Source organism: Cuculus canorus, chromosome 1, assembly GCF_017976375.1.
Source record: "Cuculus canorus isolate bCucCan1 chromosome 1, bCucCan1.pri, whole genome shotgun sequence".
NCBI classification, from domain to species: domain Eukaryota; kingdom Metazoa; phylum Chordata; class Aves; order Cuculiformes; family Cuculidae; genus Cuculus; species Cuculus canorus.
The window spans coordinates 96039507-96055633 of record NC_071401.1 but is presented as its reverse complement, the minus strand read 5'-3'; the positions used below and the strand labels follow the sequence as shown (position 1 = coordinate 96055633).

The 16127-nt window shown below is 46.1% G+C and overlaps 1 protein-coding gene across 6 annotated transcripts in view; it reads right to left on the bottom strand.

Moving 5' to 3' along the window:
- The window catches only part of RUNX1 (RUNX family transcription factor 1), a 177912-nt gene that overhangs the window by 65896 nt on the left and 95889 nt on the right, over nt 1-16127 (bottom strand). For 5 of the 6 annotated variants that reach the window (XM_054086245.1, XM_054086229.1, XM_009567108.2 and 2 more), the window contains 2 exons: nt 13313-13566; nt 8089-8245 (listed from right to left, as the gene is read on the bottom strand). In XM_054086245.1, coding sequence (XP_053942220.1) covers nt 8089-8245; nt 13313-13566 — 411 coding nt within the window. Of the gene's footprint in view, nt 1-8088; nt 8246-13312; nt 14711-16127 lie in introns of those variants that run through there. The other variant, XM_009567109.2, reaches the window with a different exon arrangement.

Here is a 16127-nt window from a genome sequence, read left to right as displayed (position 1 = left end):
CCTTAACCCACCTATAATTTCAGACCATTAATAAGCTTTTTGAGGTAGAAATTATCACCCACATTTTATAGGCAATGAGAGAGACATGAAAAGGTTCAGGCCCACATTCACAAGAGGATTTAGCTGCCTGAAGTGGGATTCAGGTTTGATTTAAATGCTTAAGACACAAATGACACCCCTCACCTCTCCCAGCCCACCCTCCCCCCCCCATCCAGGTGGTGACTAGCAGCAAATGCAGTGGATATCTGAGGGGGGGTTCACCTGCCGAACAGCTCCGTGACTTCAAGGGCACAAGCTCAACGTCCGTGAAGAAACATGTCAGTGTGGTCAGTCTGATGGGAAGAAACACCTCAATGTGGTCAGTCTGGCTCTGACCCACAGCCTGAGCCCTCCTCTGTCCCTCTCTTGAGAGCTGCTGCTCGAGGCTCATATACTGACACAGCCCCTCATGGTGGACCCTTCTCCTACTGTAAGAGTTAGGGCATGTCTCCAGGGAAGTTCTCTGGTCTGTAGGGTGTGCCTCAGGTGTACACTTTGCACCTCCCTGAAAGTGCATCCTGGCCAAATGGCTGCAGTGCGGTGGCAGAGTCCTCAAGTCTGGCAGTTTCCTGGTGGGTTGTCCTAATCCTGAGACCGGAAAAACCTCCATGTAATGGGTGCTGTGGTTTTTGAAAGATCCTACTATGAGGTATCTTCTTTTCATGGTGCACTGTTCTATGAGCCTAGGCAAAGCCCTGAGAGACCCATATTTTGTATGAGTCCCTCTCCCTTTTCCAGCACTGGCTTTCATTTGGGACCAGCTCCAGCCTGGCTACCTGTTCAGGCAGATGCTAGCACGCCTTAGTGTTGTGGCACGGAGCTGAAGCTGGGAACAAATATGTTCCTTGCCTTATGGAGCTATGAAAAAGATGACCTGTCAGCATGGCTGCAGGAAGAAGTAATAGATATGAAGAACAAGAAAGGTGTAGGTTCACTGGAAGAGCAATGCGTCGCTCTGAATATGAAAGGCAAGGAGCACGTTTATGATCATCAGGGCCATTTTAGCAAGTGAGGGACTTCCTCCTGCAGTGGCCTGAAGCAGGAGGACGCCAGAAGACAATCTGACAAGTCACTTCTTCAGTAGCCAGCTAAGCGTGGGAGTGTGCACTGGGACTGTTTACTCTGAATTTATTTTCTTAGACGAAGGACTCCTCCATGCTGTCATTACACTAATGCAATGTGCATTGATTTCAGAGCTCAGAAGAGGTCTGGGTCACTCAATGGATATCCGTGCAGTCAGAGATGGGGGAGATAACACTGCCATTACAAACTTGGAATCTGCCAAGTTCCACCAGAGACAACCTTCAAACACAGAGCAAGCTCTGTGGCCCCAGATATGGATGCAGCTTTGTTACAGTTGTGGTACTTAAAGTCTAGCCTATGGAAACTTTGTGGCCTTGCCAAAGCCTTTCCTTCAGTTCCTCCCTAAACTTCAGGGAACTGATGTGCGTACACACTGCTGCAAGCACAGCCCTGCTGAAGAGCTCTTATAGCATCATGCCTTCAAACCAACTGCTTCCCTCCTTCCTGCGTCTCTCCTTGGCCTCCAGAACCTTCTCCCTATCCTTCCTCACTGCCTTCCTCCCTGCATTGCACAGCAGGCAGCTCCCTGAGCTCGAAGGGAACGGTAGGAGAGAGTGAAAGGAATTAAGGATAGTTCCTATCATCACATTTTGAGGCCAAAACCTGCTCCTGTGATAAAGGGTCACACAGGAATCCCAGTCTGTGATGAAAGACAGCAGCTTTCAAGGGAGACAGACAGGAAGAGCATCAACAGAGGAGGGACAACGAGAGACAAAGACTGATGCAGGACAGAGATGAAGGGAATAAGGTCAGTTTGGAGAGGCTGAGAGAATGGTATTTAAATACTATAATGGGAAAACTAGGGGAGAAATAAGATGGGAGCAAAAGAGGTGTAGAGTCACACAGCCTTAAGGTAATAGAAAAAAATATTTATATCTTTGCTGCCCCAAAAGGGTTTTTGGAAGGGAACAGAGACTGATTCAGACTGATGAGGGTTTAAGCACATGACTATGCTGGAAAAGACTCTCCTGACAGCAATTGTAAGCCACTGATTTGCAGTATCCTCATTTTCAGTAATCCTGAGTGCGCTGACAAGAACTGCGTGCCAGAGGATAGTCATTTGAAGTTCACTAGCCAGCCCCGAAGCCAGAGTCATCGCTCAGAATGATTTTATTTTGCTTACAAAATACCAGCTGTTATTTGAGTTGTAACACAGGTATATAGGTACGCACAAAAATAAATATTTCTTTACCAGACCTCAAGCAGCCTCTTAAGGAAGGCACACTAAAATAAAATGCAAAATAAAAACAAGGTTAAAAAAAAAAAAAGCTGACGGGCAAACAGATCTCTTGAAACTGTATAACCTCGTCATCTAGAGAGGTACTTTATTTTCCCCAAGCATTATCCTGGTAAGCCCAACTCCTTTTATCATGGTGAGAAAAAAAAAAAGTGCTCAGAGGATAGCGTCTGTCTCATCCTCATCATTAGCCTGAGTTTCAAAAGCGTACAAGCAGAGCGCTGCAGAACCAAAAAATAGATTTATTGTTATTGGACTAAGGGCAGTGGTTCAGTACTTGGCATAGCCACTGTTTACAGCAGTAATGCTCCCGGAGACAGGAAGTTCTCCAAATCACTCTCCCATTATTTTTCTCCTGTTGACGCTTTCTGATCGAGAGTTTTTTCGCATAGATGAAATTTTAAGTAACCCAGCAGAGAGTGTTTGGGAGCTGGCAAAGCCAGCTGCGGTCATGCTCAGCCTCAAAGACCACATGATATGTTTTGAGACAAACCCCTGCACAGAGCTGCATCATACGTATACTTTCTTACACAATCAGCGATTCATGCAAACTGGGCTGCACGTAGCCAATGTGTGCTGAAGACGACTCGGGCAGCACTGGCGTAATGAGAAAGTCTTCTCCCCTCCCCTCTTCCTGCCACTACGTCCCTGCCAAAGGCCAGCACCAAGGCAGACACCGTCTTGAAAGGGCTGGGTTTGTTGATCAATCTAATGCTGACCCAGGCTTGCAATAGGTATCAGCTCCTCCGTAACAGTGTGGGGAATCAGGATGCTGAATTCTTCTGCAGCTACTCAGCTTACACATCAATCTCAATTAAAATAACTGACGCAACTAAGCAACCCTAAGTCACTTAAAAATAAAATTATTGCTTCTGGCCTCTGTCTTTTAGGCAAAAATTCACCATTCAGATCAGCCTGGTGGTAGAAGAGTCCTGTGTTAAACATCAAGCCTATAACACACACACAGGGTGAGGAGCAGCAGTGTGGCCCATTCCTTTGGCCGCTGCCTGTGGGTGGCAGGACTGGCAGCAGCAGCCCTGGGTGACCAAGCACTGCAGATGCCTAGCTTTCCTACCTCAAGGGCCGTGCCAGCCTTGGCCACCCTGGCACAACAGCCGGGCTGCAGCATGGCTCAAAGGAGCTGCCCGTTTCTCTATGGCCAAACTGCCCTCCCGTTTGCCATCCTGCTAACTGCATCCCTCTGAATCTAAAGTATAGATAATCAGTTGTTTTTAAACTCCATCAACCGACTCTTTTTTTCAGTTTTGATTGCTGTTGGATTTTTTTCTATTTTTGTCCTGTCTGGCAAGGACAGTTTATTGTTACTCCAGTATCTGATACTGTGTCCTCTGAAGCATTCCAATGGCTTGGACTGGGACCCAGTCGGCTGCCTAACGCTGATTTTATGATCCTGTTGAATAGCGTCCTCCTCTGTTTTGCACATACTTTTATAATTTTGAATGTGTTTAAATAAAAAATAAAACAAATTTTAACAAAGCACTCAAATAATGCAAACACAAGTTGAAGCTTCAGAGAAAGGGCAAAATTCTGACTTTGGAAGAGGAATAAAAATAATTGCACACAGAATCCAGGCCAGTAACTTCTGGGTTTTAAGTATTTTCGACATTCCAGCTTACACTGATTTTTCTTCCCCAAAATTATATCCAGAAGGAAGACTCCTGATGGCAGAAACTTCTGATTATGTTTGGTAATCTCTCTCTCATGTTCTCCCACCAGCTACACCTGTGGAAAAGGAGTACTGGAAAAGGAGGCTCTGTAGAAACTGAAAACTACTGCAAAACTTATTCATTCCAGATAGCTAGTAGGAAATATATACATAGGCTTAATTTTCAGTTCTTTCCAAGATGGTGTTTTAAAAAAAGAGCCTTGCTGGAAAGCTGTCATGAAGCTCCATCTCTCAGCTTTATATTGAGAACTTCTGCAGCAAGCCAAGGCACTTCCCCACTAGCTACTATTATGATAACCTATTAATAATTATTTTCATCTGGAAAACATGTTTATTTGTTTGGGTTTTGTTGTGTTTTTTTTTTTTTTAATATTACGTTCTACAAAGAAGATAGTTACTGGCATTAATGATTCCATGAGGAAAATATGTAATGCTTACTGAGCCACAAAGTTTTCCCTCTCCAAAATAACTATTTATTTTTAATTTTATCCAATGAACTTCTATGGTGTCAGGCTTTTTGCATCAGATGTATTTCATCATAGTAACCTAAACCGGTTCATTATGCATTAAGAAAACAGGGTACTTTGCAGAAGTAGCATTTTGAAATTTGAAGTGTTTGTGAATGAAGGAAGAAAAATAAAGATTAATTTTTTTTTAACCAGGTAATCAGACAAGGGAGGCTGACATTTGCTGAAGTTTTAAACTACATTTTTCTTTCAGAAATTACTTACTCGGGCTTACAAGGCAGACGGGCAGGTTTTCCCAGTAGCATTCTCAAACTAGGGTGAGGAATAGTAACTCTGGAGCCCAGCCAGTTCCAATGTAAATCTGTTTTATTTGGGAATGTGAGCCAAAATGCTTTAATGCAATGTCTCGATATTTCAGGCAACCTGCAGTATTCTCCGTTCCCACTCTGAGTGTCAACAAAATAAAGCGATTTTTTTTTTTTTTTTGTAATCCTCAATAACTGGCTATGAGCTTTGAAACAAATGCTGAAATGCAGTTCAGTTCTTTAAGCTTTGGCCAATATTTGGTTGGTGCGTCTGCTCTGACCTGGAGACAGGCAGGACCAGACCCCCAAATGAGGGGAATCACTGTAACACTCTCACAGTCAGCACAGAGCTACTTATTCACCGAGATGAAAATGTGGACAACGGTCTTCCCTTTAAAATAGCTGCTAGATTTTCTTTCTAGATTTTATTTAAAGCCCACAGAAGGAAATATAAATTATTTACTAGAATTGCCAAGAATTATAATTACCTGCTTTCTTACAAGGGAAAGAGTGGTGGCTTGCTGTCGGTTCAGCAAGGTTTTTAATGGGGATGGTTACACCTGAGCGATAGCAAATGCACAGCGAACTGTCACCGGTTGAAGCCATTCTACAGCAGGAATTTTAAATCACCTGAGGTACACAAAGAGCGTCCACCCTGACCATAACCGACATGAACTTTCAATCACTTTTCACATAATACTCCTGGCATCACATTATCACTGGTGGGAACTGAACTTATTCAAACTCAAATATTACACAGCAAACAAAGTTTTAGTTAATTTTCCTCCAGCAAAGTATCAAAGGAAGCAATGCCCTTTGAAGCAGCTACCTTATGCTTTAAGCTTTATACAAACTCAAAAGAACAGCACCTCAGAAATCCCGTGCCAAATGCAAACAATCCCCACCTTTGGAAAACAAACCTCTGTTCAAGGAGTAAACAAAAGCATACATTAGTCACTTGCTCCAAAGATGGGCAGCCAGGGGAGGTGATGAGACTCAACCTCGAAAACTGACTAATAGCATGCAGCATTACCAAATCACTCCATCGCTTAAAGGATCCCAAGCACCTGAATGTCATACGGCACACGAGGTGTATGTCTGTGCACAAGTGATGGCTACTAGCAACCGCTTATGGTAAGGGGCTCAGCCATGCTCCCTGCCAAGCTTTACTGTATGAATAGGGACTGTTCTCTCTCAGCTGCTGGATTTTGACCTTGAAACTCACACAGTTCACTGTTATGATTTCTAGCTTTGCTACCATGGCCAGGAACAGAACTACAGGTTTGTTTTTATTAGCTTCTCCGCCACTTTGCCAGCTATTCATTTGAATCGTCTAAACAGTCATCTCTGAATCATAATGCAAATTCCATTTACTGAAAAGGTGGAACCTTTAATATAACAAATGAACATGTTTAATGACTGATACTTTTAGACATTACAGCATCTCTCATGTTTTCAGTAAATGGATATAATTTTCTCAGCATTACCCTATTATTATTCTTTGCTAGCATTACGAAGCTACGTTCTCAGCTACGGGTGTTTTCCACCAAGTGCATTTTTAAGACAGCCCAAATAGCACAATTTAAAAGACATTTCCCTCTGTATCCTCAGATAAAAATGCTGCAGGATACAGAGGGTTCAGGCTCGTATTTTATTCTTAAAAAGTATTTACTGCTTGCACTTATGTTTCAATAGGGACATACTCTTCCACAATTGCTGACTGTATTTATATTGGAAGAATACCTACAGATGCATTTCACTTCAAAGGCAAATAAAGGCTGTGGTGTATAATCAGAATAACTTCCTCTGTCTGAAGCCTGATCCATCTCCCATTTGGAATAAAACATTTTGAGAGCGAGAGAGCAGAAGTGGGTCACCTTTGTAACTCTCCTGAAGCACACTCATAACTCTGTTCATGTTCATAAGAGCCACGTATGCAGCCACACATCAGGAGATGGCTCAGATGCTCACATAGAGAGGGAAGGAAAATGATGAGTAGAGGTTAATGAGCCCCAAGTACTCAGTGAGGTTCAGAGAGATTTAGTGTTAAAGCATTGAATTGTCCCTAAATAACACCAGGGTGTTTGGAACTAGGAATGAAACAGAAGAAAAATACATAAGTAAATATCATATGAAGTCACACAGAAGATGCAACATTTTTCACTCTTGACCTTAAAAAGGAGAGGCTGATCTTTTCTCCAAACTTTCTCTGAGCAACAGTTCACCAGCTTCTCTTCCATGGGTTTGGCTGAACCCCCCCAGCCCATGCAAAGGGAATCCACTCACAGCAACAAGGGCAGTAATGCAAGAAGAGCGCTTAAAATAATCTTGTAATAGAAAGGTAAACATGATTGCTTAGAATTTATGGGGTTTAAGACTATGGACTGGAGCCAAAGAGTGAAGTTGCAAAGGGTCCTTCTGTTGATTTTACAGGCCTTTCGATCACGCTTTGTACACCTGCCCACTCATGTGCGATGAGAGCCACGTGTGTCAAATACTATTTGCAGCTTCCTAACAACATTTTTACATAGTTCTAGTCTAAGTCAGCTTTGATGCTTATTTGTTATTTACGCTCATAAAGCCTTTTTTATTTACATACTAGTAATTACTGGTTATCACAGAGATACGGATATTAAACTCATCTGTTTTATGGTCTATCCTATCCACCTTGCAGGAACACATTAAATAACAGGACTACTGCATATCATTCTACAGTTATTTCAGTGAAAGAATGATCAGAAAAAGTACCTTGTCCCTTCAGCAGGTTGTGATGAATCCAGAAAATGTTTAAATCTGTGCAGGAATTACTTGTAATTTTAGGCTGACTCTGTTACAGAATGAGTTTTTGCAAAAAGTGCCTGGAAGCCCCAAGATGGTCATCAGTCTTTACACAAGCTAAAAATTCTCATTTAAAATTGAGAATACGCTATTTAAATATAAACATGAGTAACATTGTGCTGTTCTAATTTTGATGGGGCGGCTTCCAGAAAAGTGACTTGCTGTTTATGTGATTTTTTTTTTTCTAGCATGAGATTTTACTGTTTAAAAACTAAAGGAAGATGGAGGATGGGCTACAATAAAACAAGGAAAAATAAATAGCTAATTCTGCATTAATTAGAATATCTAATTTTGAATTAGCCTACTCCAGATCTTGCAGCATTCCCCACTGCAGAAAACTCAATAGATGCCGTCTTCAATTTCCCCCCATGTAACCAGAACTTGACATAACTAATGAACTTGACCAAAGTGTACTTGAGAAAAAACACATACCTCTTCCACTTCTCCCCACAAATCGGAGGTCGTTGAATCTTGCTACTTGGTTTTTCATAGCAGCTGTGGCGTTTCGGAGTTCTGCAGAGTAGTTTTCATCATTTCCAGCCATCACCGTTACCAGTGTCCCATCGGGCACGTCTCCCAAGGCCACCACCTGTGAGATCAAGGAGCAGAAGTCTCAGTTTGCTTGTGCAACATTTAATTTGAGGTGCAGAAGATCAATAAGTAGCATGATAAAATAGGAGGAAGCAGCAACAGCAAAAATCTTTGGAGACTAAGAAGCTGTATGGGGAAAACAGGAATCGCTTCCATCCCTAGTTTGCAGAGTTACGTAAAAGCTTTTACATTGATGCACCTCTGAAATACACAGCAAAATTGTACAGTGGTATGAAGAATACATGAAAAAAAAAGCATTCCAAAATATACTTCTGTAATTGTCAATAAATAAATTCAAGTAGCAGGAACCAATTCTGTTCTGATTTACATCAGTAGCACTACTTCTAAGTTACTGCAGAGTCAGCACAATGACAGAAAAACAAAATTCAAGAGAAAACAAAACCAAGTCAATCATCTCATGGACACAGAGAGTCAGAGTGCCCAGAGCTGCACCTGTTCCCTATCTTTTCTTCCCACCGCTCTGTTCAGTAAATCCATGGAAAAAGCAGGCCTCAATAGAATTTTTAATCACAACTTACTGAACAATTTATTTTTTTTTTTCCTTTAGAAGCATGAAAGCAAATCATTGCCTTAAGACCTCACCCGCAACCTGATGGATGGAAATCACGGTCTAAACTAATGAAATCTGCAGTCACTCAGACAAAAGCTTTCACCTCGTCCAAAATGTTTGCACTGTAGCTCCTTCATCCAGCAAACAAATACTTAGGAACACAGTATTTGCCGAATTTTTGATGTGATGTACTGAGAGATACATAGATTTCTAAACTTAAATTTTCTGACTTGTACCTACAACGTTCATGCTTAGTAAATGATGAAAAAATTAATTTTACCTTATCTTCTTGATTGGGACTGAATTCTCAAGACAATTTCACCCTGCCACAATCAAATGGATGTCTGGTGTGCCTCTTGAATTACTTGGGCAAAATCAAGACCTTGAATTAGTCCCCTATCACACCTTTTTTTGATTCCATTGCTGTCCCCTTATTAAGCCCACAGTAGTGACCTCAATACTACTACCAAAAAAAAAGAAAATGGAGAAAAAAAAAACCTAGCTAGTTTATATTTCCTCTTTTACACATTCTAAGAGGAAGTAGTCCTGCATCATGTCTTCTGAGTTGCAGCTCAATATTTTTCCTTCCTCTTAGTGTTTTCTAGCTTATGTCCAAGGAGTTATAATTGACTGAAACTTTTCACAATCCAGTCTTATTTCTTTTAGTTTCTAATCAGACTTTTTCCTTGCAAAAAGGATCAGCTGCACTTTCACTTGCTCCACCTCTGACGCTTATTCCCCAGCTACCTCCGATAATATGAGAGAGCTCTCCAGTCTCAGGTATAACACAGCCTTTCCTTCTATAGGAGGCTGTGTTTCTCACTTCAGTGCTCTTCCATTTGTGACCCATAACCCTTATTTTCACTTCCACATGCAAAGTTAAAACCACTGTGTCAAAATTCCCTCTTTACGTTATCTACTTCAACTTCCTCTTTACCATTTCTCTGCAGCCCAGGCTCTTGGTTTTTTGTTCTCCTCTGTGTGCCGTAATGCATTTCTGTGGCCTGTGCTATGCTCAGCATTGCGCTTTTCAAATTTCCCTGATCTTGGCATAAATAAGTCCCTGCTTGAAATGTTGAAGCTAGTGTTTTCTCCTCGCACAGTGTTGTGTAATAAAGCATGTTGGCTCAGAAGACCAGCAACTGTGAACCCAACGGTCTCACCCCGTTCTTAAAAAGTTACTGTAAAACCTTAATGCATGCACATATATTAAAGGCATAAGAAAGGGAAAGAGGAAAATCAAGACATTACCCTCAGGTCCCTCTGATGCAGATGGTTTTGCATCTTCGTTTAAGGAAATATATGCTAGCATTTTAAGGGATGAAAAAACGTTTGTGAATCCAGTGTTAGTTGCCTCTTACAGGACTGTTTTCAAATTACATTGAAGACAACCTCAGCAATAAGACACATGAAGAAAATATTAGAAACAAGTATAAAAACTGCACAGCTCAGAAAAGAAACTCGAGTTAAAAAGCAGAGATAATAGAAACAGGAAAACAAACATTTACATCAGAAAACAGGGTAAACAGATAAATTGGGACTTGCTGACTGGAGTTATTTAGTATTTTGTTGTAGTCTTTAGCTCTTAAAAATCTGTATTTCCAGAGAAGTCAGGAGAGTATCAGAGTTGCAGCAGTGTTAGGTGTCTAAATAACCTACTTCTGCCGCATCAATCAAACCAAATTAGCCAGTAAAATTAAGATTTAGATCCTTTCTTAACAGCATTTGGACAATGGGTCTATAAGGCACCTTACAAGAGTTATTATGCACTATTTTCTGAGTTTCTCGGAATCATTCTTTATTTTTTTAAAAAAAGTAGCACGTGAGAATGATCATTTTGGTTTGAAATAATGTCCTAATCCTAAATTTCAAATATTATGAATGAATTTTTATAAGGAAATGTGAAGAGAAAACTCCACGTCTCTTTCTTTTTATTGATGCAGTGGTCATTAGCAAACACTTGACAAAACCCAGCGCCGTTTTTTTTGTCAGATGCAAATTGTCAACACAAATCTGCACTCAATTTCTCTAGTTCCCATTCCAAGAGATCTTAAAAAACACGACTTTTAAAAGCGCCTTTTCGAATATCCAATATTTAGTATAAAACCAATGAGATTGTTTTATATGTGGTAGACTATTTCAGGACTAATTTCTCAGTGGTCTACGTTGGGAGCGGTTTTGGGGGGATGAGGAGCAGACCGGCGTTTGGGCAAACAGGTGCCTCCCAGCACGGGGGTTTCAGGAGTTTATAAGGAAACCCTCTCCTGGTTGTTTGGTTTGTTTGGTTTTGCTTTTTTTTTCCCCGTGCTTGCGTATTTCTAGTTTGAACTCCCTCCGTGTTACAAACGCTCGCTTTCCTCTGTTTGGAGAACCTGACCCTTTACTCTGTTTGCAGAAGTTGGGAGCGGGCTTGTTAGTTAAAACGGAGGTTTGCACTAGCTGCAAAGGAGAGAGGGAAACGAGGAATGAGGGCGGCACTGGATATCCCTCGAAACCGGCTCCCCCCCCGGGGTTTATTTTCGCATCCCCAGGGCAGCCGCCTGCATCCAGAAGCACCCCTTGCCCGGGAAGGCGAGTGGGAGCGGGATCCCTGTCACTGCTGGCTCCCGCTGCCCCGGCAGGAGAAGGAAGAGCCGCATCGTGTCCCCCCAAGCCCGCCTCGCTCCCCGCTGGGAGGTGACCGGGCACGGCCACGCGTGACACGGCGGTGCCCCCCGGCCGCATGGGACCTCAGGGAAAAAACCCGGCCACGGCTGGGGGCTTCGGGTTTTCACGCCTGTTCTACCGCCGAACTGCCTTCCAGGAGGCGAGCTTCCCGAGTAATTAGCAGCAGCTGCCTGCTGCGTGGGTGACAGTGTAATAATTAATCTAAATGCGTGAATTTAGGATCTGACGCTGGTGATTCGTTCCTCCCTTTCCCCAAGACTTGCGAAAAACAAGAAGGCTGAGATTTAAAACTTTTCCCTAAAGCGCCTCCTCAGCAGGATTTCCCGAAGTTCTAGGAGCCGAGCTGGTTCCCTTCTCTCCCATACCTCCTCCTTCAAAAAGCCATAGGAAAGACTCGGGGCTGGTCGCCTTCAAAAAAAGTTGTACTGAGGCGGTCGGTGTGACCGCAAAACAAAGCATGAACTTTACAAATCCCTATCCTAAGTCTAACCCCGGGGCTCCTAGGAAGCTACATGTCTCTGCGGCTCCCGAAAAGGATAACGAGAAAAACTACCTTTCTTTTCCTTTCCCTCTTCGGAAGCTTATCTAATCAGAAACAAGAAAGCCAGCGCAGTCAAGAAGTTAGAGATAGACCAAGTTAAGAAAGGAGGGCAACCAAGGCAGGGTCGAATTTTACTTGAACCTGGGGAAGCAAGGCCGAGTAAAAGATGAAAACGCAGCTTTTTGCAGGGAAACGGGACAAGTCCAAGCGGCTGCAGAGGCTGCCCAGCGTAGGCCCCGATATTTACTTTTATAAGAAACAGCACACGAAAAAAAAGGAAAGATGTGATTTTTTCCGAAGAGCCTGAGGAGGGACTCGCTGTGGGCGGCTGCCGGGGGGAGCCGGGATGCCGGCATCCCTCTGCCACAGGCTGCTCCGGCATCTGGTCCCCGGGGCAGCCAAACTTTTCGGGTCTGGACATTTTTTTTACCTTTTCTTTTTTTTCTCTTCTTTTGTTCCCCACCTCCTGAGCAGAGCCTCCCCTCATTACCAGAGTTATGAATGGGCCGAAGAGGGAGGCAGGGGCTGGAGGGAGCCTGCCCAGCGCAACGCCTGCCCCAGCCGCAGCTGCCCGGAGCACGGCCGCCAGCCCCGCCGCGCCCGCTCGCCCCAGCGCTTTCCCACGCTGTCGCGAGTGGCAGCGGCCGAGGAAGGACGGATGGAGGGAAGGAAAGAATGGAAGGAAGGATGGAAGGAAGGAAGGATGGAAGGGGAAGGGTGGAAGGAGGGAAGGATAGAAGGAGGGAAGGATAGAAGGAGGGAAGGATAGAAGGAGGGAAGGATAGAAGGAGGGAAGGAGGGAAGGATAGAAGGAAGGATTTCTTCACTATGAGAGCGGTGAGGCTCTGCCACAGGTTGCCCAGGGAAGCCGTGGATGCTCCATCCCTGGAGGTGTTCAAGGCCAGGTTGGATGGGGCCTTGGACAGCCTGGTCTGGTGGGAGGTGTCCCTGCCCATGGCAGGGGGGTTGGAACTGGATGATCTTTACGGTCCCTTCCAACCCAAACTATTCTATGATTCTGCGGAAGAAAGGAAGGAAGGATAGCAGGAAGGAAGAAAGTATGGAAGGAAGGAAGGCTAGAAAGAAGAAAGGATGGAAAGAGGCTCGGGGTCGGCTGCGCCCCATCGCTGGCCCCGATGCATCCTCCCCGCCGGGTCCCGGTGCGGATCCCATCCCGGGGATCCTCACCCCCCCTAACCGCGGGATGTGCAACCTGCCCTGCCCTCCCTCCCCTCCTGCCGCCCCTGCCCCCCAGCAGCGTGCTTTCCAGTGGCCGTCAGACGTACCTTGAAGGCGATGGGCAGCGTCTTGTTGCAGCGCCAGTGGGTGGGCAGCACGGAGCAGAGGAAGTTGGGGCTGTCGGTGCGCACCAGCTCCCCGGGGTGGTCGGCCAGGACCTCCACCATGCTGCGGTCGGCGCTGCGCAGCTTCCCCGGCAGAGCGCCGCTGTGCTCGGCGCCGGGCAGCGGCAGCGGCTCGCTCATCTTCCCCGGGCTCAGCGTGGTGGAGGGCGGCGTGAAGCGGCGGCTGGTGCTGGTATCTACGGGGATACGCATCACAACAAGCCTTTTGAGTGAAAGACCTCCACAGGGTTTTTACAAAACAGCGAAACGAGAGTAACTCTTCGGCGACCTGCTCTCTGGGGACCAACATAAACGGATACAGGCAGAGGACCCGGGGGAAACTTGTTTCTACGCCAGTCCCCAAAGTTAATTTTTTGCTGAAGGCGGCTGAGATAGCGAGCACGCCGAGACTTAACTCTTGGCTTCCCGGAGCTGCGGAATAGATCACGTTAATCCGATAAGCGAAAGGGTAGTCCGTGCGGGGCTTTACCGCGGTGCCTGTGCATCTAGGCTGCAAAAAGTTACCGGAGGAGGAAAAGCTCCTTCCAAACTTCCAAGCACCGTGGAAAAAATTAGGCACGACGAGGTCAGAAAGACATGCAAAGCCTGGGCTTCCCAGAGAGTCAGTTGCCTATCGGTTTCTTCCAGGTGATTTCTTTGCAGTCCCAAGAGAAAGCAAAATGCCTCAGCGTCTTCCGCAGGAAAAAAAAAAAAAATCGCTCTTTAAGAGAGCGAAATTCAGAGTCAGTCTTCAGAGAAGGCAGTACGCGAGCTAGGCTTTCTGATCAAAGGTCAGCTGGCTACAACTGCATATATATATTCATGTACACACACGCACGCACACGCACATATACTGTCCTTCATAAAATATTTACAATATAATCTGTAGAGAATTTAAACACAACAGGAATCCATTAATGTTCTCGGCAAGGTTTTTTTTTTTAAGCAGCCTTGAAAATCAGCTTCAGTAGTTTGGTTCGCATTGCTCAAAGACTACTCGTGTCACGACCTATCAACCATCCTCCCGCAAAAATAAAAAAAAGGAAGAGCTCAGTGCAAGGTATTCAGGCTTTAAGTCTCTATGTCTGTACTTGTCTTTGGTATAACATCTTCCATCAGATTAAAGAAAGTTCGCAGCCGATCGCAAGCTCTGAAGGCTAAAAGGTCCACAGCTGAAAACTTGGGTTTGGGGATGTTGGTTAAATTGTGGGTTCTCTCTGTGGTTTTGTGTGTGCAACAGCGCTCTCTCTCTCTCACTCACGTCTTCCTCAGCAGTCAAACCAACAGTCTGCAACAACTTCGGCAGTCATTGCCAATTCTCTTTTTTTTTTTTTTTTTTTTTTTTTTTCGGTATCTGAGGCAGTCTTCCTCTAATTCGGCCACAGGAACCGGCTGCCTAACAATATTTTAACCGCAGCAGGTGGAAGCCTGCTTTCGGAAACATCTCTTTTTCCCTCGGCCGCCTCCAGCCCGCGGGATGGACACTGCGGGGAGCCCCCACGCACACACTGCAAACCAAAAGCAGCCAACCACCAGCAATTTAAAAATAAAACCCCAATTTATATATATATAAAAATAATAATAAGCCACTACTTTTTTGAACGAGTGAAAGCTTTCCTTCCGTAAAATAGGTCGGGGGTGAAGGAGCCGCGGATCCCTAAGGAGAGAGACAGGAAGAACCGGGGAAGATAAACCTCCCCCCCCCCAAAAAAAGTTGCCAGAAGTGACAGTCTCCAGCCCAGCTCAGAGGAAGCGCATTTCCACAGCGGAGAGGTCCTGGCGTGAGCCGCGGGGAAGGCGAGCTTCCAGGCTCCCTGGCTGTCGGGCCCCGCCGCTTCGGTCCCTGCTTCGCCGCCCGGGGTCCGCGCCGCCCGCCCGGCGCCCCGCGCCCGCCGCCGCCGGCGGGATGAATGGAGGTGGCCGGGAGCGAGTCGGCTGCGGCGGGCGGAGTGCGGAGGAATGTCATTCCCCCGGCTGCTTTGCATACGGGGAGGGCGCCGGCCAATCGCAGCCCTTTCCGGGAGCAGCCAGGGCGCGGCCGCGGGCCAGGGGCTCCTGGAATTGGCGCGCCCGCCGCCGCTACTGTGGGGAGCCGGGCGGGAGGGGGGGTGGGTGAGCGCCGGGTCGGCGGGACACCGCAACCGCGCACCCGCGGGAGCGCCCGCAGCCTCTCCCCGAGCCCGCGGCGAAGGCGCTCCGGCAGCCGGAGCCGTGCGACCCCCGTCTCTGCCTGCCCCCCCCGTTCGCTTACGGACCGCGAGGAGCGGCTGCTGCCCGCAAGGAGCCCGCAAGGCGCCAGCAGCCACCGCGGGGGGCGGGGGGGGGTCATAGCCGCCCGCCCGACCCCCCATCGCCGGGACGTTCCACCCCGCCCGGGCTGCATGGAGCCGGCAGCGAGGATGCCGGGTGGAGGCGTGGCTGTCCTTCCGGGCTGGGTTGGAGTTACTTTCTTTTGGGTTTAGTGGTTTTCTTTCTTTCTTTCTTTTTTTCTTTTACTTTTTTTTTCCGATGCTGGTTGCAAACGCCGTGGCATTCTAGTGGGAGGCGACCCTGCCCATGGCAAAGGGGTTGGAACTGGATGAGCTTTAAGATCTCTTCCAACCCAAACCATTCTAAAACCATTCTATAATCCTATGCTAACCCTGGCTGGGAACGGGACGATCCACACCCGCCGCCGCCGTCGCGGCAGAGCCTCCTCCTGTCCCCGGGCTTGGGGCTCCCTTCGTGAAATTTCACACCCCTCGTTCCTCTGTGTCTC